Source organism: Centruroides vittatus, unplaced genomic scaffold (assembly GCF_030686945.1).
Source record: "Centruroides vittatus isolate TY-2023 unplaced genomic scaffold, ASM3068694v2 contig_1033, whole genome shotgun sequence".
Classification (NCBI taxonomy): domain Eukaryota; kingdom Metazoa; phylum Arthropoda; class Arachnida; order Scorpiones; family Buthidae; genus Centruroides; species Centruroides vittatus.
This window is the reverse complement of record NW_027120671.1, coordinates 301,763-329,597: the sequence shown is the minus strand read 5'-3', so window position 1 is coordinate 329,597 and position 27,835 is coordinate 301,763. Positions and strand designations below refer to the sequence as shown.

General features: G+C 27.6%; 1 protein-coding gene across 1 annotated transcript; it reads right to left on the bottom strand.

Moving 5' to 3' along the window:
- Positions 1-385: 385 nt before the first annotated feature.
- Positions 386-27,835, bottom strand: LOC136968421 (SPRY domain-containing protein 7). Its single transcript, XM_067262447.1, has 5 exons — positions 27,619-27,835; positions 17,359-17,475; positions 8,849-9,009; positions 703-805; positions 386-620 (listed from the first exon to the last, which is right to left on the bottom strand). The coding sequence occupies exons 1-5, from the start codon at positions 27,737-27,739 to the stop codon at positions 523-525; spliced, it is 600 nt and encodes a 199-aa protein (XP_067118548.1). The 5' UTR covers positions 27,740-27,835; the 3' UTR covers positions 386-522.

Here is a 27,835-nt window from a genome sequence, read left to right as displayed (position 1 = left end):
ATTTCTAATGAATTTTAATTTAACTAAAAACCAAAGAAATTTGTTAATAAATTAACCATATTTTTTATTTTATTGTTAAACCATGTGTAATTTTAATATAAAGTGGTTTTAAACTTTAATGTCTGTCCATATACAAACATTTGAATTTATATAAAGATTTTTTAACAACATTCATAAAACTTAAAAAATGTATTGTATGTGTTATGAATAATATAAAATAAAATATCCATTATAATCATTATTGTGTTAAAAATGAATCTATAATATAACAATATTTATTATTAAAATGAATAAATAACAATCTGTTAATAACATTCATTATTGGTGGTAATTTGTTAATATATTCCAAATGAAGTGATAAACAATTCTTTTGAATATATTTAAATTAAATTTAACAAAAATTTACTTAGCTCATATATTAAATAATTGCATTACAAATGTACTTCCTTTTTAATTTCTAGTTCTAATTTGATAATATGCAAATCAATCATTATAAAATAATTCTTTATGAAATCATTCTTTTTATAATAAAGACTTTTCAATTAATATTCGATCATATCCAGGTGGAGGAGGATAAAAAAATAATGAAAAAACTGCATCCAGTATAGCACCATCATCAACTAAAAATAAAAAAAATAATGCATTAAAAATTTTATAATTTATTTTTGTATCATTTTTAATTTTATTGAAAAGCTTACTTACCATACAACACAGGATACAATTCTCCTTTTGCACTAGTTAGAGGAGTTTCCATATTTTTTCCATTAAGATAGAAATTCAACTCAACGTGATCATAAGATAAACCCTGTTTTAAAAAATTCAATTTTATATAAATTATGTAAAACACATCAAAACAAACAATTATTAATAAAAGCTTCTACTTTAATAATTATTATAATAAAATATAGGCATATAATAATAATAATAATAATTATGTCAATACTTCAAAAAAATAACATTCATATGTAGAAAATATACATAACATAATAATTTATATAATATATATTTATATATAATATAACAACCTGAAAATATTTGATAAACATAAGGAATGATCAAAAAGTTTCCATTCAAGGGCTATAAGGCCAGTAGGTTCATTCCATTTAAAAGAAATTGTGGCATTAAGAAAATTGTCCCATTGAGGAACCAGGTTAACAATGCCTATCTAGTAGAAGTCAGTTAACTAATACATAGAAAAGTCTGATACAGCGCTTTTCATGTCATCATCCAACTTGAGTCATAATCCTTTCAGAGTTTTCCAGAAGATCAAAGGCATGGAAATCACATAGAAAGAGATTGGACTTCATAGTGGGTGCTCCAGGAATCTCCTATTTAAAGGTGTCAAACAGAAATTTGACAACATTGTTAACATGATGGTGAATATCATCACAACCTTCAAGGAACTTTGTATATCATTCCACAATAATGGTATTGGACAGGCACACATCCCCATCTCTCTTCACCATTTTGGTTTATGTCCCTCTGCAGTCAAAAATAGAGCAATGGTAACATTGATCTGATTTGAACATATTTGGTAGCAATAATTCATCAATATGTATACTGTACATAACTAATACAATTCTGAATATAATAAATACCTTACTAATTCACAGCTAGATCATTGGCTTTATATTAACTAACACTACTGTACATGTGACAAATGTGACTGCAGTGCTAATGAAAAATAATCTTTGCATCAACTTTTACAAATAACTTTCTGAAGTTTGTGTCAGATAATTTTACTTTCAAAATATATACAGTAAATTTTTAATTCCAATAAACTTAGAATGATGCTTTAATTGATATTTATTAATAATTTAAATTAATAAATATGCAGCATTCATTAAATGTTGCCAGTTGATTCATTTATTTTCAACAAGATTGAAGTAAGTTCAATAGACTAATTTTAATTTTTATAAACATCTAATCAAGTTAATGAAATGAACTTAATTAAAAATTTATCAAAAATAACTAATAACTAAGAAATTAAAGGCAGTACTTTAAAATGTATTAAGTTTTAGAATTTATCAATTTAATCTAGTAACACTAATGCAATTAAATTTATCCATGCATTTATCTAATTATATATCATTTAGAACGTTTAAGATACACCAAGAGAACAGAAAATTTATCGTAAGTACAAAAAACCTTTCACACGCTGTTTCTAGCAAACAAAATGGTGAGCACAAACATTTTCGGCCGTTTTAAAAGGCCTTCTTCTCTGCTAAGATGTTACTTGTAAGAGGAAACCCCTCATAAACAATGACGTCACGTAAACATTTGCTATCCGACTTTCCAACCGTCCTCAGTGCACCTGAAGAAGGCCTTTTAAAACGGCCAAAAACGTTTGTGCTCACCAATTTGTTTGCTAGAAACAGCGTGTGAAAGGTTTTTTGTACTTACGATTTTAAATTAGTTCTAGCTTTGTGTGCAGAGATTAGAAAATTTATCATTTACTATAATTATGTATCGTCTAAATAAATATACAATTACTCTAAATGACAAAAGAATTAACATAACGAATAATGATGAATATTCATTTTGTAAAATGATAGCGGCGATGAAGGTAAATCACTTGTTCACGAGTTGTGAGCCTCTTTGTGAAATAAGATCAAATATTTTCGAGATTGATTATAATTATACCAACTTATTAGAAGAATCTTCCAGTTTGACCATATTATACAAACTGTATAAGTTTTTCGTACACTCACTAAAACTTTTGTAATAACATTTTTTATTTACCCCCTTGTAAAAGCAATTTGCTAAATCAATAAACTTATTATTATTATGTATCAAAACAAATTGCGATAATGAAGGAAGTTACATTAGTTTAATTACGAATAATAATTATAATTTTTTAAATGCATGATCTATATAGTAACAGTTCTTGCCTTTTAGTGTTAAAATAAATAGTCAAAGTCCTTCAGCATTTCTTAACTTCCAATATCAATGCAAATAAATTTTATATTAAATTCTAGACCAAAACATGTAGATAAGTGTTTCTAAAGAAATCTGAGAATAAAAATAATATATTCTCCTTTATATGACTTACTTTTCCAATATTCAATGCCTAACAGAAAAATTTTTGCTAGATATATTTAAGGTCTATAGATGTTTTTTTTTTTTCCTTCTAAAAATCAATTGTTTGAACTAGACATAACACAAATATAAATCATAAATTATTTGATGAACCAAACTGTTACAGAGGTATTTGAAAGCAGAACAAAATCTTTTTGAAATTTTTCCAAAATTTGAAGTCACAACACAATTACTATCATTGAAAATGTCTCTTTCCAGTTTTCATCACATGAGTAACAACCCATATGATGGAAACTGGAAAGAGACATTATAAAATCTATCAAATACATCAAAAAGCTTTTGATTTTAGCACTAAGGAAAAATAATGAAAGTAAAAGAATAGAGATAGAAATGATAAAATGATCACTTTACTGATAAAGGAAAGATTCTTATTTTCACATAGAAACAGCTCTACAATAAAGGTTTGTTCCACTATATTCTATAAATAAGATCCAAGAGATTCTCCTCTAATCTAACAAAATTAAATTAAATGGTTAATAGAAAACTAAATGACTGATGGACTTTCTTATCCTATGATCAGTGATTAGCAAGTTTACAACTACAATATAAAGTAATCCAGTTATTAGTTTGCATTTTTATACAATACATACTCTGATATACAGTATATATCATTGTTGAGGATTTTATTCAGGCAAGGCATGATAATATAAAATAAAGATTTTCAAGCCAAAACCAAGATACCCAAAACATTACTAATAAATATGGATACAATAAGATCTACATTAATAATTATAGAAAACGTTTTTTGAAATTGACTTACAATTTAAATAAAAAGATCAGTTATTGAATGAAAAGTCATTGAAAAAAAAAAATGACTGTGAAATTACTTAAAAATGGCAAGAACAAAAAAGACAACTTAAGAAATCAGAAATTACATTTACAGTGAACAAACAAAATAATAATAAAAGTTAGCACGACAAAAAACTGAACTAAAAAATTAAGAACCATATAAGATAATGATAGAAGATGACAGATAATGCTTGTTTTAGCTAAATCTCCACTCCAAAAAAAACAATTCAATGAGATACAATAGCATTATTACAATAAACAAAACTAGAATATTTGTATGGACTACAAAAATTTAGTAGTACAAAAGAGAAATGTACACATCTATGCTTCATTTTACTCTTTCCAGTATTTAAAACTGTTAAATACAAAAAAAGAGTAAAATGACATTGAAACATAGATGTGAACATTTAACTAATGAAAAAAAAATGCTAAAAGATTAACAAATAGAAGATAGCAAACAACATAAAAATAATGTAAATACAGTTGAGTCCCCATAAGTCATCACCCAGATAACTTGACACTCATTGTTATTTAGTCAGTTTTTTGTGGTCCCGGCCGACTTACATAGGCATTAATGTTATAAATGTTAAAAAACTCAGTTTACTCGACATTGTTTAACTCGTCACCACTGGATAAATCGACATACTTTTTCTGTTTCACACTTTTTAGACGTCTGATAAGTCTACTCCCCTCCTGAAAAAATGAGGTTCCACCGTACAATAAGCTGCGTGGTGTAAACTCATTTTTCAGGGGGGAATTAGAATTCTAAAAAGTGTGAAACAGAAAGAGTATGTTGATTTATCCAGTGGTGACGAGTTAAACAATGTTGAGTAAACCGAATTTTTTAACATTAATAACATTAATAACGATCAACTACTGCCGAATTATCAGGCTAGCAAATGGCTATAGTAATATTAATAATTTAAGATAATTTGGTACTAGAGTTAGGCGTTAGGCACCATCTCTTGCCAAATTTTTAATAATTAGAATTTTAATTAAATAATTTAAATAAATTTAGGCCTAACTGGAAGAAAAGAATTAATTAATAATTTAATAGTAATATTAAATTATTAATATTACTATAGCCATTTGCTAGCCCGATAATTCGGCAGTAGTTGATCGTTATCTATAACGGGCTAGTAGTTGTTTATTTGAATAACATTAATGCCTATGTAAGTTGGCCGGGACCACAAAAAACTGACTACATAACAACGAGTGTCAAGTTATCCGGGTGATGACTTATGGGAACTGTATATAAAAAATTTCAATTAAAATCTAAAAAGCATTAAAAATCTAAAAGAAGTCAGTGTTTAAAAACAAAGTCACACAACAAATATTTTAGAATGTATAATTTAATTAAGCTTCTACAATATATAATCTAAAAAAGAAGTAACCTTCAGTGATTTAAAGATTAACTGAATTTTTTGGGATTCTGAGGATGAAAAACCAAATATCCTTGGAAGTACACTTAATAAAGGATACCTTGATTTCTACAAAAATGACATTATTTTTTTAATAATTAAATAATTAAAAAACTCACTTTGATAATGTTAATTTACTAAGAATAAATATTTTTATTAAAAGTGTAATATGCTTATTCCTAGTAAACATATATCACTTTTAATATAAGTGACTGTTTTTATACTGGCATACATTATTATTATTTTGTAATAATTAAAATAATAAAAAGTGTGAAAATTCAAAAACGATAATTAATAATCATCAGCAATAAAATAACAGTATTATAACAGTCATTCATCAAATACCATATTTTATAAGTATTAATTACTTTCCAATTAATTATTTTCAAACGCTGATGACACTGTGAAACATTAAATAATTTGATATTTGTTTTTACATGTTAGTCAATTAACCAATAATAAATAGAAATTAATAATTTAGACTTAAATATTTTATAAAATTCTTAAAATTAAGACACGATACAATGTAAGTGATCCAACATATATGAGACCAGAACAGCATTATATTCATTTACCAAATTACTGCAAGCTCAGATTTTGATAAATTAACAATTTAAGTACAATAAAAGTGTAATTAAATTTAAATATAATTGATGTAATGAAAACAATTGAATACATAAACAAATTTAACATTATGTATGGAGTTAACTGTTAATGACACAGCAAGACACAATTTGGACTACTAATCAAAACATCTAAGCATGCTGCTATCATTGGTAATCTACGTTATGAGGTTTATGGATTCCCACTAAATGTAGTGAGAAATTGAAGCAACTATGAGAAATTTTATAATATGTATAGTATTCTTGGTGGGAAATTTCAGGAAAATGATTTTTATATTTATACAGTATTGTGTTATAAGATAATGTACCTTTTTGAGCAGTCTATGATGATGAACCTAACAATCTTCAACACTGTGCTCAAGCTTGGATTCAATGTGATACCTTGTTTAGTGGGAAGGTGTTCAAATTTAGTGAGAACTGGAGTTTGAACTAGTTGAAGGTTTGTTTGTGACTTGGCAACAGTGCCAGTAACAGCAGAAAATTGCTTAATATTAGATTTAGACAGGTGTTTACACACCTTTCCAATTGGGATAACACAGCAAGAGAGCTACAACATCTGGAGGACATTGCGATAAGTCACGGATACAGAAGGGACCTAATACATGGTTTGACATGTACCTTCTCCAACCAACAGGCCAGGAATAGCTTCCCCATTACCCAGGAAGCTTCCATCAAAGTTTAGAATCACAATCCTAACTCCAAGCACACTATAATAGAAAACAACCAATACTTACATGCCTTATATAAGGAAATAGCAGGCATAATGGGTATCAAGCAGGCTTACAAAAGGTCCCAATCAATATATGCATTATTACGAAATGCAAAGGATAAATCTAATGATCTTAGAACCCCAAGTGTGTACAGTGTTCCAGTGAGGGACAACAGGTTCTAGGGAGACTTGGTTTACATCTGTTCCACCAAACATTCTGTATAACAAAGGGTGGGGGAACACAAGTACGGCATTGACAACAAAAGACACACCACCGCCCATGTGCCACCAACCCGAAAGTGCATGCAGACCTTCCTAGCACCAAGCTAATAAAACAGGTCTTTCATACCAACCATGTTAGGGCCCTGCAGACCCTATAAATATACAAGACCACCCTGAACAGGCAAATGCGTCAATTTTAAAGATTGTAACACATTATTGTATGCTTGGTGTTACTTGTGTGGGGAACATGTCAACTCCAATGCACATTGAATTTGTTATTTACTGGCATGCTGGACCCTCAAATAACAAGGGTTGCCTTATGTGTATATGGTAAATTTGCATATTTGTAACCATTATGTCTCTGTTTGTTTTATATGTTCCAAATGTTTTAAATTTAATGTTCAAAAACATTCTATTCCAAGCATTCCGATTTTGGAATTTGATTGTTCTCGAACCTTAAGCAGACCTTGAATAAGGTTGAAAGCATTAGTTGGACAATTTATTAAACATCTTTAATTCCAGTAACAAGGTTCTTTACGGTTGTCAAAAGTTAAAAACTATACTTTAAGATTATTTCATTACATGATTTGGATTTAATTAAAGAATTTTTTTATATTTAGTAAAATAGAACATATATGCACACACATATATAATTTACTAAATGAAATTATTCATATTTGAATGTAATCAAAACAATAGTAATAATTATAATATATAAATTTTATGTAGGTTTTCATATATAATTAAAATGTATATTTGTGATGCAATAAAAAATTTTTCACAAATATATACATTAGGGCATATTTCTCAACATTAAATTTTTTTAATATAAAAAAAATTATATATTAGTTTATAATATGTAATACCAATCAGTTTATTGAATAATGGTATTACTGTTACTGCTATAGATGTAACAGTAATATCAAGATTCAATAAATTGTTTCAATTTTTGACTTTTATTTTTTTTATTTTCATAAATTTCGGAGATAACAAATATGCTAATGAATGCAAATAAGTATGCTAATATCGTCTTAAAATCTCAGTCACAAATTGATGATGAAAATTAGCATTAATATATAATGAAAGCAAAAACACACCCATATATTTATTGAAATTGGCACTTCTATACGAAATGTGATAACTAGAAAATAAATTCAGAAATATTTTTCAACCTTTATTCAAATGGCCCAATAAAGTCCAAAAAATTTCTTTATTACCTAGAGCAATTAAGTCCTATTGCATTTTATATTTTTGTTCTTGTTGTGTATAGAGCTATTCATATTACTTGAATAATCATAAAAAGAATAATAATAAAGTATGTAAGATGCAAAACAGGAGGAGATATGTAAAATTGGAAGATTTTAAATATGAATAAAATCTGGAGATGTTAGAGGAATCTAATAATATCAACTGACAGCTTTTATTGATTATTCAATCCAATGCTGAATTCAAAAGAATACTAAAAGTCAAAAATCGCTTAAATAACGTATCATTTCACTAAATTTCAAGTAAAGAGTAATTTAATTGTTTTTAAAAATAAAAATATTTTATAATTAATCTAACCAAGATAAGAAATTTTATTAATTAGATTAATTATACTCAAAAAATCTATTGGATTCAAATTATTGTTTTGTATTAATTGAAATAAATTATGTTCTAAAAAAAGGTAATTTTGTAATATAGTAGTGTTAAATATAATTATAGATATAAAAAGCAGTTATTTATTTAGAAAAGTAAAATACTTTAATATAATTTATGATACAATGTTGTAGAAATATATTAAAAATTAAATATATATATTTTTTTATTTTATATTTCAGAATAATCAAAATTTTTCATACTTTTTTTTCAATATAAAAAATAATTTCATTTTTATTAATTAATATTAAATTATGATTTTATAAAATCTGTATATATAAACATTCTCCAAATAATTTCTATATAGGCCTACTTTTTTATGAATAATTAATAATAAACATACTAACAATGACATCTCCTTCCATAGGAAGAGTAGATAATTTATGTACAACTTCACCATTATGCATGAGAGTTCCATCACTACATAGAACCCAACTTTCTGCATCTCTCCCTAATGGTACACGGTTTAAATCTGCCTTTAATGTTGCTAATCCAACACCCCAGATACCTAGAAAAATAAAATATGTAAATCAATTTTATAAATTTAAATTTAATTATACATATACAAAACTGCAAAAAAAGCAATTCTGAATTCATAATTTAATATTCTGTTTTCAATTCCATAAAAAAATATCATCTGAAATTTGATAAAATACATACATATTTATATGATATTAATATAATGCATACATAATATGTCTACATATTTATTTATGATAATTAAATTTACATTATTTTTTTGTAACGAGCAAATCCAAATTAATAACAATAGAAAAAATAATTCAAACGGAAAATTGTACAAATAATAATCACATAGATAAACGACAAATGTAAATAGAGCGACAGCTCAGCTTCAGGTCAGTTATATATGTTACTGGCCAAACCCAATTTCAGATCAAACTAGTTTGTCCTATGCATGTCAGGACAAACTAATTTGTTGTACACCAAACTGATTTATGTACTGTAAATAGGTGCCAGTTTAAAAAAAATGATTCTGTGTAATTCAAAATGCCACAACAAATTTTCCCGACAATAATATATGACTTTATATATTAGTCATATATCTTTATAAATTTATTTTAAGCACCATGTTTTTGTAAACCTGCTGAGGAGGGACCTGAAGGTCTGAAACACAAAGAAAGTGTGTAAAGTGTGTACAGGTATAATACAAGGTGATCAATAAAGATTGTTTGTTTTCTCTGAATAAGGTTTTCCTCGAGTGCTAAAACATAACACCAGTGCAATAGTCCTATTAATAGGCTAAGTCCTCGTAGACAAAATATATAACAAATTGAAAATAAGGACACAGAGACATATAAATTAACAGATATAAACCTATTTTTAAACAGAATTATCACAAATTTGTATCATCTTACCTTAAAGGTTGAACAGTACAGCAACACAGCAGTCCATATTTTCGATATTAAAATCAAACTTAAAGAAGAAGCCATACATACCAACATTTATTATAAACTGGAATACATTCCTTTATTTATTCCAGCTCACTCAAATGATCCATTTAGGTATAAATTAGCTGCTTTTAGATTGTTAGTTATGATTTACCCATTGCACCAATATTGAGGACACAATCATAAAGCTTAAGCACATAAAGAGAATAGCAACAACACATGGGTACTCAACAAAACTTATATAGATATATTTTTTCGCTAAATGTTCTATAAATAAATTACACGTAGGGGAGGAAAAAATCTAGAATATAAAAGAGCAGTAACCAAATGTTGCAAAATGATAAAAACACTATAGATTGAACTAGAGCTCCTGAAATTTATGGCATACTTTTAACAGTTTCGAAAAGGATTTAATATACATAGGAACCACAAAAAGATCTCTTAACTGCAGGATTAAAGAACACAGATATGATATTGAGAAAGGAAAACAAAACAACAATGCTTTTCCATATATGCCTCAGAACCAGGAATTAAAGCTAAACTAGACAAAGGCAGAATTGATTACAAGTGTTTTAATAAAGAAGAAACTAAATTTTTAGAGATATTAAAGATTACATTGATGGAGGAGTGCATTAATATAAGGGACACAGAAGTGTTACCATATGTTTGAAAAGCTTTTTATAATAATCCAAAGAAAAAAGTTTATTATAATAATGCAATTGAAAGATGGGTTATTAATATAAAATTACATAGAACATATTTTTTTTAAAGTTCTGTCGGATGTTAAATTTTTAGTTTAAAAAATTAAGACACAGTCGTTCCGGAAAAATTTTTCCCTAGACGATCTCCATTTTTTCCTTTTGTTCTAGAACAATTTTTTTCCTCCTTAGATGATCAGACCTTCCTTTATAGGCTACTTAGCCATCTAATATTAAAACGTTCTTTAAAAAACAGAGTTAGTCCAATTAAAATTATAAAAATTGTTTAAAATTGAAAAACGGGATCTTACGACATCTTTTACATCTGTATCCATTTGGGAGTTCGGGTCTTTATCCACTCAAAAAAAGCGCTGGAAAATGCATTTTAAGTTTTTTGAAGAACAAAAAACTTAAAATGAAAAATTGAAGTTTCTAGAACAAAAAGAAAAAAATGGAGATCGTCTAAGGAAAAATTTTTCCGGAACAACTGTGTCTTAATTTTTTAAAATAGAACATATTTGTTGTAAAGTTTAATTTGGTAATTTTAAATTGCGTAAATTTCAAAAATAATTTAAATTTCTAACTCTATTTATAGTTCTTCCTTCCGAACTATAAAATATATATTTATAGGACGTTTCATTAGGTAACTGTTCTTTCGCACCTGAAGAAAACTCAGGAGAAGTTAGAAAATGTTTGTGCAGAGATTGTTTTTCATTTATACACACCAGAAATTGGTTCTATAGTTGTTATTACAAATTGTTACTACTGTGTTACTACTGTATAACAAGTTATTTTTAGTGGTACCAATGGCATTGCCAGCCAAATTGTATAAGATAGTATTGAATATATTTTTTAAAGTGATATAGTAATTAATTCCAAAATTTGGCCTAGTGTTAAGCTGTTGTGCAGTCATATTTTATAAATATTAATAATTAAAATTTACTTTTGGATTTTAAATACATAAATTAGTAAATTTTGGATGGAAAGATCAGTCCAGAGTGGATTTGAAATTCAACTAGGCATATTAACAGTCAAAGTATATAGTCCCCAGTTTTCTTTTAGTATATCTAATACATTGGTAATGTCTGAATTGTATGGAAGGACAGAAATAAATTTAAAATATTTTTTTAAATGTATATATGAAAATAATAAATCTATTTTCCACTGTATTAGATACCAGTATCATAGCATTTATTTTATACTACAAACATAATATTCTCCTTTTCATATATAAAAATTCTTTTCAGCCAGAAAATATATAAATATGCAGTAAATGTTCTATTAGTAGAATTTACATTGTACTTTTTAAATTTGCTTGCTTCAAACTGTTAAAAATATTTAATCTGGTAATATCTTTCTTTGTCTAAATAAACCAGAATTCTTTAATTATATCTGTGTAATATTTCAATTAACTTCATCTTCATTGATTAAAAACTACTCACTTATAAAATAAAATTACAGTTGAACATTTAGAAATAATTGAATGAAATATTCTTCATGCAAAAATATACTACACCAGTGACAAATAACATAGGCCGAAAAAATAATAATTTTTTATTTGAATGATGTGGCAATCTAAATTTAAAGATTTTTTAAAAAAATCCAATTTAATAACTAAATTAATAATCTAAAAATAAAATTTTTTTGGTGGTAAAGTTTGTAATAAATATTTGTACAAATTTATATATATAATTATGTAGCAAAATTTATAAATAATATTAATATAAAATTTGTAACCTGTTTTTGCTTTTAATTTCATTTTTGCTTCCATTGTGATGAAATGCAAACATCATGCTTGCATAATAAAAATTCATAAGTAATTTTATGGTTTAAATTATTCAAATGTTTTTAATTTCAATTAATATGAACTCCTTAGAAATAGCAGTGTAATTTCTTTCCTTACTTTGTCATATATAACCAATACTTTCATATTAACTAAACTTTTTATTGTCATTCATAAATGATAATTATTCAATAGCAATATTTTGTAACTTTATTTTTTCCCCATATAATATGGCTTTACAAGATAATGTAAGTTTATTATTATAACAAATATTTCATAGTCACTGAAATTTTTGTTATTAGTTAAATTCCATATTAATATAACATTTAAATTAATATTTATCAACTAGCTAAATCTTTTCTGTGTGATATTTAGAAATTTGCTATTGAAAATAGTTTCAAAATTATTTTAAAGTGAATACTGTAATACATTTTTTTGAATTTGGATATATCTTTTATTTTCAGAATACAGGTATCCCTCGTACAACATGATTTTGGAAATCCTCCTTACAAAATTTCACAATTTTTAAGTGTAAAATTCGTCATTTGATATTATTTTTTAATTCAAGCAAGCAAGCAAGCGTGTTGTCTCAAATTTGCCCATAGATTTTAGAATATTGAAATTTTCGTGTTTTTTTGTCGGGTTCAATGAAAACTGATAGGAAAATAGGACAAGGAAGAAAAAAGTTGTACTATCAACCAGGTATTGTCGTCATTGCTTTCAGACTTTAGCCTTTAAAAGTGTCGCTCTGTTTTCTTTTTATAGATTAAATAAACTTTATTAAATATGAAGATTAAGCATTTTTAGGTAAATGTTATTAAAGTTTTTTTTAACCATAGGTATTACTTACCTATGAATGACAAACGAAATAGTGGTATCTGGGTACTCAAACATAAATTCTTGAAAAAGTCACTCAGTACTCAACTGAACAAACGTGACCCACTAGAACAAATTTTTGATTAATTACATATTTTATTTTGTCATCCATAAAAATTTTTTATAATAAAATAAAAAATATGAAAATGTTGCTGATGCTTCTGATCAAGATCAACAAAAAAGCTGAGATGATGACAATACTTTTCAAACAGAAAATGCCCTCATTTAACTAAAATTAATATTAACATGTAATAGAGTACTTTTAATTGTGATTGTTAGTTAATTATTGATTGGAAATAAATTATTGACTGCTTTAATCAACATATTTCTTTTAGTGACAGAAAAGAATAGTATACTTTTGCTAACTTCTCGAACATAACCCTATGTTTTGCATTAGTCCTTTGTTTCATATAGCACAGATTCCCATAACATGGCACTTTTTCAGAACATATAATTACAATGTTATATGAAAGATACTTTCATATCATTTTAACATCAAAGATTGAGTTTGCCTCTAGGATAATCACAGATATCATCAAAATAAAAGGAGCATTTCGTTATATATATGATATTTAACCATTTAAAAAAGGAGTTAAATCAAGTCCTTTATAAACAGAATTAATATAAATTTCATAAGAAGGCAAGTTATCGGACACTACAGCAGCAACAATGAATTATTAAAACTGAAAAAACATGATAGGATGTATAATTTATGAATGTTTCATTAATTTATCAATTTTCTATTATTATACACAACACACTTTTTAAAATATTAAAAACTACATTTAAAATATTTATACTGTCATTATTGTGATATCTTCTGACCAAGAAAATTTGGTTCTGAATTTTATTTTCAATACAAAGTATTCATATGTTATTAAAAATAAACATTTACGTTTATTCGGTTAAATGTGAACGAACAAAATAAAAACTTTATATAAAAACATTTTTTGACATATCAACACAGTAAAAATGACTCATAAGTTATCATCAAGAGATTTCAAAATCAATAATGATCAGCAATATTCAAATGTCAATTAAAAAATAGTATTTTGATACATTCATCGTGTAATAGTAGAAATTGTAATGATAGTTTTATATAAAATAACATTTTTAACTTTCATGAATAAAACTGAAGATGTTTTATTGATCACGACCTAAATATAAATTAAATACAAACTTACATTTACTACTAACAGGCGTTTTAATATAGTAGCCAAAAATGAAGTAATCAATAGTTTCAATAATTGAATAGTACATAACTTTTTAAATTTATAAAATGGCCTAAACTCAATTCAGTAATTGTTTTAATTCTTTAATAATCTATAAAATATTCATATTATTTTTAAAATTGCAATTCACTAAAAATGAATTTAAATATATTTTATACTTTCTTTTATATTACATATAATTAAATATTTATTATAATTTGCAATACTGTAATCTCAACTTATTATTGTTTTGAGAAGTTATTAAATATCTTAGTAAAATCCAAATGAAAAATCTCATCAGTACATTCTTGCTGATTACATTTTTTTCATAATCTTTTCATTTTACATATACTTAAACATTTTGAAAACTAAATTTATGAGTTTATTGTCATATACAGGATGTTCAGAAATTCCCGTTACAAACTTCTAGGACTTGTAGAGGAGAGTGAATACATAATATTTTGATTAGGAACCCATGTCCGGAAACATACCGTTTCCGTTCTACAACGGTTTCAATTCATATGTTTAACTCTTCCACTTCTGCTTGAGGAATTTGAATTAGCCATCACGCAGTGCAATTACTAGGAAATTTAATTATTCTACACGTCATCCTGTCTACCCTATTGCATACCAGGACAAGCAACTCTGAGACTTTTCTCTTCCCTCAGCAGAAGTGGAAGAGTTAAACATCTGAATTGAAACTGTCGTAGAATGGAAACAGTACATTTCCGGACAAGGGTTCTAATCAAAATATTATGTACTCACTCCCCTCTACAAGTCCTAGAAGTTTGTAACGGGAATTTCCAAACACCCCGTATAATGTAAATAGGCTAATATGTTTGAATAGTATAAGTTTTAAAATTACTAAAATTTAGCATAGAAGAGTCTTGAATAAAGCTAAGTAAGCACCCACCGTTGCCTACCCTACCTTTAAACCCAAACAAACCTGAAAACACTAGCTATAAAAGGAAAGGATAAAATAAAACTATTATTTTATTCATATTACTTAATACTGATGTCTTAAAAATAATATTAATCAGTACATTCAGTTTCCTTTAAAAAAGAAAAAAAAAACAATTATTTTTCTAAAATTTGTATCAGAAACAAATGTATTAATTGAAATTATTCTGTAAGAATTCAGTGTTCATAAACTAGATGAACAGCATTTGGTCTTGTTTTCACATTCTTCAGTTTCTTATTCTGCTTTTTATACATCTAAAATTCAATGCTAGTAGATAATTACAATTATAATTAAATTAACTCTATTAGTTATAATAAGTAAAATAAATTTGGTAACTCACGCCAAGTTTTAACTGGGTTCTGGTAGAGAAACTTCACTGACTTCGGCGTTAAACTATTTCTTTTTTATTATCACAAGCACTTTCGATGAGTTTATTATCGTCGTCTTCAGGTCCCTCTTGCCATCAGTTATCCGTCACTGTATCTGCGCTATGTCGACGATATCTTAATAATATGGGAGAATACAGAGGAGGAATTTTTCAAATTTGTGCAGCAACTAGCAAGCATATATCCCACGATCAGTTTCACCTGGGAGAAAGAGCAGGATGAATCAATAACATTCTTGGATTTGTGCATAAAAAAGTCGGTTGAGGGGCCGCAGTTTGCAGTTCATCACAAATCTAACGAGTTACCGTCTATTATCCCAGCAGATGCTTTCCAACCGTCGAGATATATCAATGCCACCATTGCTGCACTTGTTAGAAGGGCGCTATTACTTCCGTCGACGCAGATAGCAATAAAAAGTGAATTAGACATCGTCAGACTAGCGGTATCTCGTGCAGGATTCACGCGTGGCAAATACGAGCATGTACTCCGCAAGGTAAAGGAGTCCCTATTCCCACGTACCACGCTGCACAAAAAAGAAAAAACATCCACGATCCAGATTCCGTTGCCGTATCTCGGACCACCCTCTATACGCATCAGTCGCATCTTTCGGCGGTACAACTACAATCTACCTATAATCTCTCTACCAAACCTGCATAGGTGCATCTGCAATGATCGTGACAAGCTAACTACTTTAGAAAAATCAGGAGTCTACGCAATACACCTAGAAAATCCGGAAACGGGAGCTAGCACAAGATACATAGGAGCAACAACAAGAATGCTCGCTTCCCGTCTAGCAGAGCATCAGGATGATGTAGCAAAGGGAAAATATACCACAGAGCTCGCTAAAAAAGTTCTCGAGCAAGGCTACAACCCCCTGTGGTCCAGAACGGAAATAATAAAGTGTTGCAGCAATCGAAAGCTTGTATTCATCTGGGAAGCACTTCTCACAGCCACTACGGAAGCATGTAATATCCCCACTCTAGATCTACCCGGAGTGTGGGTAGCATTATATCGGCGCTTAAACAACGAAACGCGCCTAACATCGTATCGCCATCGCGGTGTCAGTTCCATGCATGCGCCGCCCGCACCGTAGATTTATGATTTTCGAACATGCCAACATCTTTTTTGCGCGTTCGTAACGGAATTACCGGATGCCTGTTTTTGAATTCAAAAATTTCTGTTCTCCTTAGAACATTCTGCACGTTCGTTTTTTAAAATAATTCATTTCACCTGAAGACGACGATAATAAACTCGTCGAAAGTGCTTGTGATAATAAAAAAGAAATAGTTTAACGCCAAAGTCAGTGAAGTTTCTCTACCAGAACCTAGTTATAATAAATTTTTTTTAATTAATAAAATTTGATAAACAACAAATCAAATAGTTAACAATCCAATGTTTAAATTGAAACATTAATTATAAGATAAAATTTTAAAAGCTTAAGAAGGATTTTAAGATTACATTCATTTAATAAAAATAATTAATTTACTACTATTTAATTACCATTGTTGGATTAAAAATACAATTCTTCCAAACCTGATTGCTGCAATTTTGTTTCAAAATATGCCTTGTTTTGAACAATTGGTGCATTGGCTAAAGCAGCACCTGTTCCACATAATCTATGACCATTCTTCACAATGACTACATCTAGTCCTATAATAAAACAATCAATATTAATATATACAGTCAAATCTGAAAATAGGATCTGAATTACATTAATCATCAATAAGTATATAATTCAAAAATCTTATTGCCAGTTATTAAATATACATCTCATCAAAAAGTATGGAACTGGACTGGAAAAACATATACACATGTCATTTTATCGTCAGAGACATAAAGAGATGATGATGTCAAGTAAATTAAGTTGGTCATGGCTATTTTGCATGCATATTACCAAGTTCAAATGAACAACCAAATTAACTGGAATTAGTGTCCATTACAAACACTAATCTGGAAATAATTGTGGAATCATCCTCATAACTGAAAACATGGAATTATCCATATGAAATGTTCAATACACTGTAACTATAGAATATCTTCATTTGCAAATAAGTGGAGGATAGTGTATCGAACATATAAAGTTGCAGCATTTATAATAAGCATTTTGGATAATTCAAGTAAACATTTATATTAAATTATTTATAGAATTATCACAGTTTTGAGTGGTTTACTTAATTATAGTTATCAATCCAGTTAACACAAATAAGTTAATTTTGCTCAGTTGCAGCATATCTACACGATATCAGATAACTGCTACTCAAACAAAGGAGTTGTCTTGATATGTTAAAAAAAAGTTGTGAAACTTAAGGATGGAAAATCAACATGAGAAGTTTCGGCATATTGTGCTGTTTGTCTTTTCCAAAGTGTGGAAGAAATAAGTTGAAAGGGGGGAAATGGTTTAACCAAACATTTCGGCAAAAGAAGGAAGACAACTGCATGTCAGGATAGACAGTTGAAAAGGATTTGTCACACTGCAGATATGCTTTGCAACAAATGAAATCAATGTGAGGTGATGCAGTGCAAGTGTGTGAACAAGAACTATCAGGAACACAATCACAAAATAGGATATCAGTATAGAAAAGTAAAAAGGAAGTCTGTAGTAATAGCAAAACAAAAAAAAATGATGTGACTAGAGTAGCTAAAGAATATTGATAACAGAGAAGTAGATAAACGTTGTTCTGTGACAAAATGTGTACCATATATGCAGTGAACATGGTGATGACAATGGCATGTTTGGCTGGAGATTTGGAAATAAACAATAAGAGAAGGGATGTGTAGCACCCATGTTCAAGTATTCTATGTGAATTCTTGTAGAGATTCTGGATGGATCTCTCATTATATCTATTGAAAACAACATGAATAAGAATAACATCATCATCCTATTTCAGGATGATAATGTATCCTTTTACTGATCAGACCTTGAAGCTGAAGCAACAAGTGAAGAGGCATGCTCCAATAACTAAACAGGAGTTATTGAAGCCATTTATCAAACTTGGTTATCGATTTCAGTAGACTACTATAAATACAGTCTATGACTGCATGCATTGTAGCCATAATTCATACAATGAAGATGTTATTCACAACTGACTGTAACAATGTGCACCTGACTCTATACTTTTTGCTATTATGTAGATGATTCTACAATTATTTCCAGATTAGCATTTGCAATGAGCACTAGTAGAAACTTCTGGTTAATTTGATTACTCATTTGAACCCAGTAACATATATGCAAAGTAACCATGTTGTTAGTCTGATTCCATATTTTTTGCCAAGGATATTATATATATATATAATATGTGTAGAACAATTATTAGCATAGAGATAAAACATATTTACCATTAAATTATATATATATACTGATAAATTAAAATAATAAATGGATGATCTGATTCACAGATATTTAGTTTACTGATTCTGGGAACATAATAGCTCTATATGTTCTACTACTCCCTTTATCCAAACACTCACTTTTTCAAGAAGCCAGAAAATAAAAAGCAGGTTAACCAAAAAGGATAGTATTGATTTATAATCATGAATATGTGTACAAACCAACTGCATAGCATGGAAACAAAACAAAGAATACTCTACACAATTATTTTTGTTGGGTTGCAATTGAAAAAATTGTAGACCTATAAATTCCCACTGTTGTCCATCTGTCTTTCCTTAATCTCAAGAATGAAGTTAGATAGATGAAAGACAAGACCAGATATGGAAACCTTAGGGGCAGGAGGCCCTGATTAACTATATACGAACTTCTGATGCAAACCAGAAGTTTTTATATAGTTAATCATTACTTTTAAATTAAAATAACATGACGTGTTATTTCAATTCAAAAATTTTTCCCTATAAGATGTTAGATGACAGCAGGACTCCATTGTTAAAGGAAAAGTGTGACGTACAAAAGTAAGTCACTATTAATTTGTGGTGAAGAGCTATATTTTAAATTGAATAAATTAAAAATATTACTAAAAATTGCAGCCTGGCATTGTGATGATGTCATAATAAATAATTGTTTGTTTAATTTTGGTTTTGATTTTATTTTTATTCCTAATTTTTAATTTCCATTTTTAATAATTTATTTTATTTGTTTATAAAACAAAAAAAACAAATGTAAAAGTAAACAAGGTAAAAATAATAAGAGGATTATTTTTATTTATTTTATTTTATTACTATTCCTGTTATTTGGTCCTTGTATTTGTTCTTATACTTTGTCCAAAGATCTAATTACAGTTTAATGAACAAAAATAATACATTCAAATAAAATAATTGTTTTAAAGTGCTGGAATTAGAACATTCATTAAATTACAATAGTCTGATGATAAGTGCTAAACTTTCCAAAAATGTTAACCTATCTTTTATTTTCTGACTTCTTGAAAAAGTGAGTGCCTAGATAAAGTAATTAGTTTTCAGTTAATTAAATTTATTTAAATTATTTTTTAATTTACACTGTACTTTGGTTTTAATAATAAAATACAACTTAAATTTGTTTATCTTACTTTCAAGTTTTAAATAAAAAGAAAACTTCACAAATTGTACAAATTACTAAGTTAAAAGATAAATTTTAATGACAAGAGCAACACTTTAATAAAATTAACCATAAAGTGTGTTTTTTGGTTTCAAATTTTGAATTTCTGAACATATAATCTATTATACTTTTATTGGAGAATCAAAAATAAAATGTAATAATGATATGAACAGTTAATAATAATACATTTAAAGTCATTTCAATAAATACACTTCATAAGTTCTTCTATTACTGAACAATAACACATTTTCTTTTTTCAAATATATACTTTTTATTTCATTAATTTAATAAAAACTAAGAATTCCAATAGACAGTCAGATTGTCCAATTTTAAATGAATTGTAATGTATAAATTATATATAATCATATTTAATTAACAATTATAAAATACAATAAAGTACATTTTAAAAAGAAAACAATATTCCTCATGATACTCCAATTGTTAAATTGTAGCAGCACTAAAAATTCAATAAGCACTGGCAAATAAATAACTATGTCCGTAATTAAATAAAGTATGCAAATATTACTGTTAGAAGGATAAAAGAAAACACTATTTCTTCAGAAAATTTATTTAAACAGATGATATTAAATTATCAAATACTGTTAAGGAATCACATTCAGAAAATTTAAATAGTCTAAGAAATTTAAATTCTTTTAAGTCATCTTCACAAAACTTCAATAGAAATAATTTTATTTCTTAATATTACACTATTATTTTCTTAAGAACTTTTCACACAATCAGAATTATGGTAAATTTAACTATTAGATAAACAACTAAAAAAACAGAATAAATAAAATCATGCAATCATTTTCTTAAGCAAAAAGTTCTTAAGAAAATGATTGCATGATTTTATTTAGTCTATTTTTTAGTTGTTTATCTAATAGTTAAATTTACTCTATTTTATCTTCACAACTAGGTGCATTAGTAGACACAAGGCATTTTTACATCATCTTTATTCTGGATTTTCTATAGGCCGATAAGCGTTTCGGGCAAATGCCCCTCATCTGTCGGCATGACTTGCGGGATTTTCCTCTGGTGGTGTTGACACATACATTTCACTTAAAATTACGTATTTACAGGTAAAATTGTTAAAATACCATTGCGGTTCAAAATATATCTACAATTTTAAATTACTATTAAAGTGAAGGCGTGATGGTTTAACATCGAGCATCAACCAGCACATACTCTTGACGTCTGTGTTAGCGGAACATCTGTGGAACGTCTGTGTTAGTGACGTCATGCCGACAGATGAGGGGCCTTTGCCCAAAACACGTATCAGCCTATAGAAAATCCAGAATAAAGATGATGTAAAAATGCCTTGTGTCTACTAATGCACCTAGTTGTGAAGATAAAAAAGAATAAAAGGAAGACACGGTCTCGGAATACATAAGTTAAGTTTACCATAATTCTGATAGTTTTGATGTGTGCTTTACAATATAATCAGCAATGAATTCTGTATTGCAATCTGTTCATTAAAATGCTTTATTGACACCTTGTCAAAACATATAAATCTTGTAATTCTTCTCATTACATTTTTCAAATAATAATGAGCACTAGTAATTTTTCCCTTTCATGTAAGGACAGACATTCAATTAATCTATTGTTATAAATATATCAATTTTTATTTTTTTTATAAGATTCTCCAAAACTTTCTTTATCTATTGCTAAGGTAGCATGTTCTTCAAGTTCCTAAAGATGAGCATTAAGCTCAAAAGTACTTGACAAGTTTTAATTTTTGTGATCACTTACTCCATTAAAAGCAATATTTTCTTCTCTAAATTAGTGTGGAATTATATTAGAAATTAAATTTTCTATTTCCAAATGCAGTTGCTGAATTATACTATATATCTAGGTGCATTCAATTTGTTCTTATATATATAATACAATTAACTTTTAGTAAAAGAACAAGTTTTCATTAATTTTTTTGTTTAGTTTAAATTCATCTAAATATTTTATATTTTAAAATTTGATGAAATATCAGAAATAATAGAAGGACTTACAAATCATTTGTTGCTTAAAGTTTACCACAAGAATACTTTCTATATTAAGATTTTTTTTATCTTAAAAGAAATACAATAATAAAATTTATTTCATCATTATCTATTATTTTTGTGATTCTGTATTTCTTTGTTTTCAAAACAACAAATTAACAGATATGGAAAAAGTTATATCTACAGTAGAAGTTTAATTATAGTACTAAACATAACCGATAATTTGTCCAACAATCCAGTATTTGGTTTAAAACTTAATTAAGTGTAATTATACTAGTGATCACAATCTAAACTGGATGCAATCAAGAATCTTTATCATTTCTTTATTGGCTTTTTCTTTTCTTTTTTAACTTACATAAAGAATGTGTATGTAGGAAATAGATCTGAATGAAACTTAGTTTATAGGTCGTGCCTCCTGAGTACACACAAAATATTAAAAGTAGACAGCCAGCCTTTTACTAATAATTAACCAAAAGATTTTAGTATCTGTTAAGAAGATAAGGATGGCCATTTCAACATGCTGCATGGTGATGTACAAAGACTTCTACACTACAGTGTTCATCTCCACTTACTACAGTGTTGTTCCAAGTTCAAATCTGATGTTTCTGGAAATTTGTTTTTCAAACTTTTGTTATAATACTATATATTTACAAAATATTTAAACTAATTAAACAAAACAGTTATACAATTTTGTTTCACATAAAAGTTTAAAAATACAAAATTCCAGAAACATCAGGATTTGAAGTTGGAACATTATTACAGTAGGCAAAGTTCTCAGAACACCACTAAAAAAAGCACATTGAGATGACATTCTTATTGCGCTCTTTAGAAAAGACATCAATTTTTTTTGTTAGTTATTATTGAATGGCTGACCATCTAATATTTTATGTCTTTACACAGGAGTTCTTCATCTACAAACTGCAAAAATTTCATTCATATCTGTGTTTCCCACCACTATTCTTGTTAGATTTACTTGAGTTATTTTTTAAACTTCACGGATTATGTTCTTTTTACAATGTTATTTACTTTTGTTTTAGTTATCACATATCAATTTTTTGCTTTTGTCTATTTCTAAATTTTGTTTCTTCTTAATGCCAAATTACATCAGTCTCTAATAATGCTGCTATTTAATAATTAAATATCAAGTAGTTTGACCTATTCTTTTCTTCCAGAACCTTTTATATTAATTATTAAATGTTAATTTAATTATAGTTATTAAATTTATCAAGAGACGGTGCCTAATGCCTACATCTAGGCTAAATTACTTGACATTTAATTATTCAATAATAGCATTATTATAGCTTGATGTAATCTGGCAATTGTTTGGCATTAATCTAAAACTCAGGTTAATAGACACACATATTTTTTCTTCTTTTTAATAAATCTTCTTTCAGATAATTATCAAAACTTTTTATCAATACTTTAATGATACTTTTGATTTCTTAAGTTCAATACTCATTAAACAAGTTTCCTTTTGTACTTGAAAATGAAACTTATTATAATGGAAAACGTTTTAAGTGACCCTTTTCAATTGACATGTTTAGTACATGTAACATACATTATAGACACAATGCTGTGACAGGTTGCCAGTCTGCAATTTGTAAAGTTGTCAGATGAATAGTTCCTTGCATACTTGCATTATGAGAGATAAGGTTTTTCTTTATCACTTATTTCAATTTGTGATCATATAAATAATATAACCTATTTTATAAAAACAAATTTTATATAGCCCTCAATCATGCCAAGAAAGTCAAATGTGTGGAGCCATTTTACAAACTAGTAGTGATCAAGCTAAGTGTAATAAATATAATAAAATGTGCTGGAAGTACAACAGGATTAGCCATTCATATAATGTTTACCATATTAGTTTAGATGAAAATGCAGAAGTTGCAGCAAAATGATAGAAAATTGTCTTCTTTAATTTAAGTATAAATTGTTGATGAAAGAAGAGGTCTCAAAAATGGCTAGCGTTGATGATTTCAGTTTTAAATGATTGCAAATTTTGACTTTATACAAGAGACTTTTTAAAAAATGAAAAAATGAATATGATATTCCCCAACTTGTCCAAATACTGTCAAAAATATAGTTATTTCATTTTTTGAGAAGGAAAAGGGAATTAGATGATTTATTCAGTAAGAAATGTAAAAATAGCCAACAGTTTTCTTTCACTCTAAATGAAATACATCTATTCAAAATAAGACTTATGAATATAAATGTTCATGCAGAAAATGAGCATTGCTCATTAGAAATATTTATCAGAGAATCATTAAATAGTGCTAAATTTAAGGAGTTGGTCAATGCCAGATTAAATGAATTTGGACTCAAATATAGATGAGCACTTCATGGCTTTTACAGTCAATGATGCCTTTGTCATGGCCAAATTTTGCCAAAAAATATCACCAAGAGCATTTGGCACATGGCATTCATTTTGCTGTATTCAAATAATGATTGTGAATTAAAATTTAATGTCAAGAACACAATTTGGAAAAAACAAGAATACGCAAGATATAACCAACTGCTGAAAGGAGGTAATAAGCCCAAAATGTACATATTGGTTTAGCTCATCAACTGCATCAACAGTATGAATCAAGAAAAGTTCAAAATACTGTTGCTCTTTTGCAACATCTCTATAATCCTGAAGCTAAAAATGTGCTAGAAAGTGTCTTGACAGTTTCAAGATGATTTCTTGTGGCGTAAAAGAAAAATACTACTTTCGTTGTTTCATGAACAGGATCTTGAACCTCGTATCAATATAAGCAGCACCTAAAAGACTCTAGCTGAGAATAATGATGATGACAAAAAGGAAAATTTCAAAAAATGTCTCCATCATAAGATAAAAAAACCTGGAGTCAAAAACATTTGATTACTTATCTAAATCCTTTGTTTTCAATGAAGAAAGTGAATTTGCAATATGTGAAGCACAGAAAAACAGAAATGAAAATCTAGATCAGTTGCATGCTGCATTATGGACCATGAAGACTACAAGCTGTAAAGCAGAGTAAGAATTTTCTTCAGCAATGGTTTTCATAAGAAAGATTTGATCTGATCTCTCTCCTGCCATTATTAATGCCTTGTTTCCTGAACGATTTCCTACTTTCTAAATGAGAATAAAATAACATTCAAAACTAAAAAACTATAAAATAAAATAAAACTAAATAAGTATGACTGTCAAAATGCTAAAGGATCTTATTAAAATTTGTTTTTATAATTTTGTGATCTTTTTGTGATTCCTAAGACAGCTAATTTAACTAGAAACTTATTGATAATCCTTATTTTTTTAAATTATTGATAAAAATACTTTTGATAATTTGCAACTTCAAATCTTAGATCTTTAAATTAATTCCACAAGCTTAAACTATAGCATCATACTCTTCTCCTATAGCTTACTTGCAATGCAGTGAAAACAAGAACACAATTTGTTTAACACCTGTCTACAACTGAAAATGGAATGTATAAAACTTACTCACTCTACATATTTTATATTGCATCATTTATAATGACAACAGTAAATAATAATGTAGTGAATCACAAATAGTGAATTGAATAATCCTGAACTATTTAATGCTTAATTAAATTAATTCATGTAATTTGAAATCTTGAGAAGTTAGATAAAGTATTTTATTAATGCTTAATTGTGCTAATAAACAGCCATTTGTCTTTCAATATAACTTAAACATTAAATTATATTTAGAAATATTTCTGAAAGCATATAAATTGGAAATTTGTCTACAACTCCTGAATTACAGGTATTAAATATATTTCATTTATTTCAATTAATTCAATTCCTATCAAAATCACGCATTTTTGTCTTTTGTTTTTCCTTACAGAATTCTTAACAGAATTTAATAAAAAAATGCAATAATAGTTTGAAGTGAAACCTGGAATAATTGATTTACAAATATAGTCAATATTCTCAGTTTATGAATGTTTTAGTTACGAAACTGAGAATATTGACTATATATGTTAATATGTGTATTAATATGCATTACATATTAATTACATTAATATGCATACTATACTAACATATTATATTAGCATAATAATGCATATACTGTCAATATAATGCCAATGTAATGCATGATAACTTCATAATCACAAATTTCTTGTTCAGTATGAGAATTTTCTGCACATTCTTTCACTATCATTTTTGTCAACATTTTCAGATTCAATAAATCAACTTTTTACCAACTCAAGTAAAATCTGTTATAATTCAGTATCCTTCTCTGTTACTCAACTATACTAACATTAACAATAAACACGTAACCATTAACAATGCAGTATATACTAGCTAATCAATCATGACTATCCGTCAATTACGATCCTCTACGTTCATACCTAATTGGTTCCTGAAATGCGTATGAAACTTGAAATGTACAAAGGTAGAACAATGTAAAAAAACATCAAAAAGGGTTTTCAAAATATTTATTTTTTATTGATCAGTATCTGGTGTTTTCTTTATAAATTTGTCAAAAGATAATTGAATTGTACTCTTCTTTTTCTTTGCTTGATAAAGAGTTCTGTAACACGCTATGTCTTTTTCTATTGCCCTTCGTACACGAGATATACATTCTCCGTTGGAATCACATAATTCCATGACGGTCAAAAATTTGTCAAGATGCACGAAGGCTAACTCAAGACGTGATTAATGTCAGAGAACTGGGGAGGGACTAATGACTAATAGTTCACAAGAAGGGGAGAATCATTACATGAAAGTACGCCTGTTTTTCTATATATATTGATAAAAATCGAAAGTATGATATGTGTATTGTAGCAAATTGTACAAAAGTAGAATGTATGAAAGTAGAGGACCACCGCTTTATAACATTTTCCATTTTCGGGTAGAAAACTGAAAAAAAAATCTTAAAAGATTTTTAAAAATACTCTGATAGGTCACGGTATATCTCAGATACAGGTTAAGGTAGTGTTGAGAAAAACGTGTAGTTTCGCCTAAGAAGAAACTGACAAATGCTTGGCTAATCAATGTCAATTTCTTCAAAGTAGCTACTCAGTTTCAAAACAGAAATATTTAAAAATTATTCTTAATAATAAATTATCCGTGAGATCAGCTAACACCTCCTAAAGCTAGTTTATACATCTGTTTCGCAGTTTTATAAACAAATCTATATTTGGATTGCCATCTCGTAGTACCATATTTTAAACCGTTTAAATAAAATTAGGAATATTCTGACTAATATATCTAATTTATAGATTTTGTAAGTTTATTATAACTTGAAAATGTACTATTTAACTATTCAATCATCAATATATTCAACTCACCCATCTTGCTCGTATCTAATACAACTAATGGTTGATCATTCATCGATACATAATCACCGACACCGTTACTTCCACTAAAACAACGACAAAACATATTCTTACACATCTGGACCCCTGACATTTTCTTAGTTTTTTAAGTTACTATTCAAAAAACAATACTACGGAGTAAAACAATTCCTTATTAAAAACATTTCAGCAGCCATCTTGAATATACTAT

Coding starts and splice junctions, on each gene's coding strand:
- LOC136968421 (XM_067262447.1), bottom strand. CDS start 27,739: ATGTCAGGGGTCCAGATGTGTAAGAATATGTTTTGTCGTTGTTTTAGT. Junction 17,476..27,618: donor ATTAGATACGAGCAAGATGG/GTGAGTTGAATA, acceptor GTTTTATTATAG/GACTAGATGTAGTCATTGTG. Junction 621..702: donor ATTGTATCCTGTGTTGTATG/GTAAGTAAGCTT, acceptor TTTTATTTTTAG/TTGATGATGGTGCTATACTG.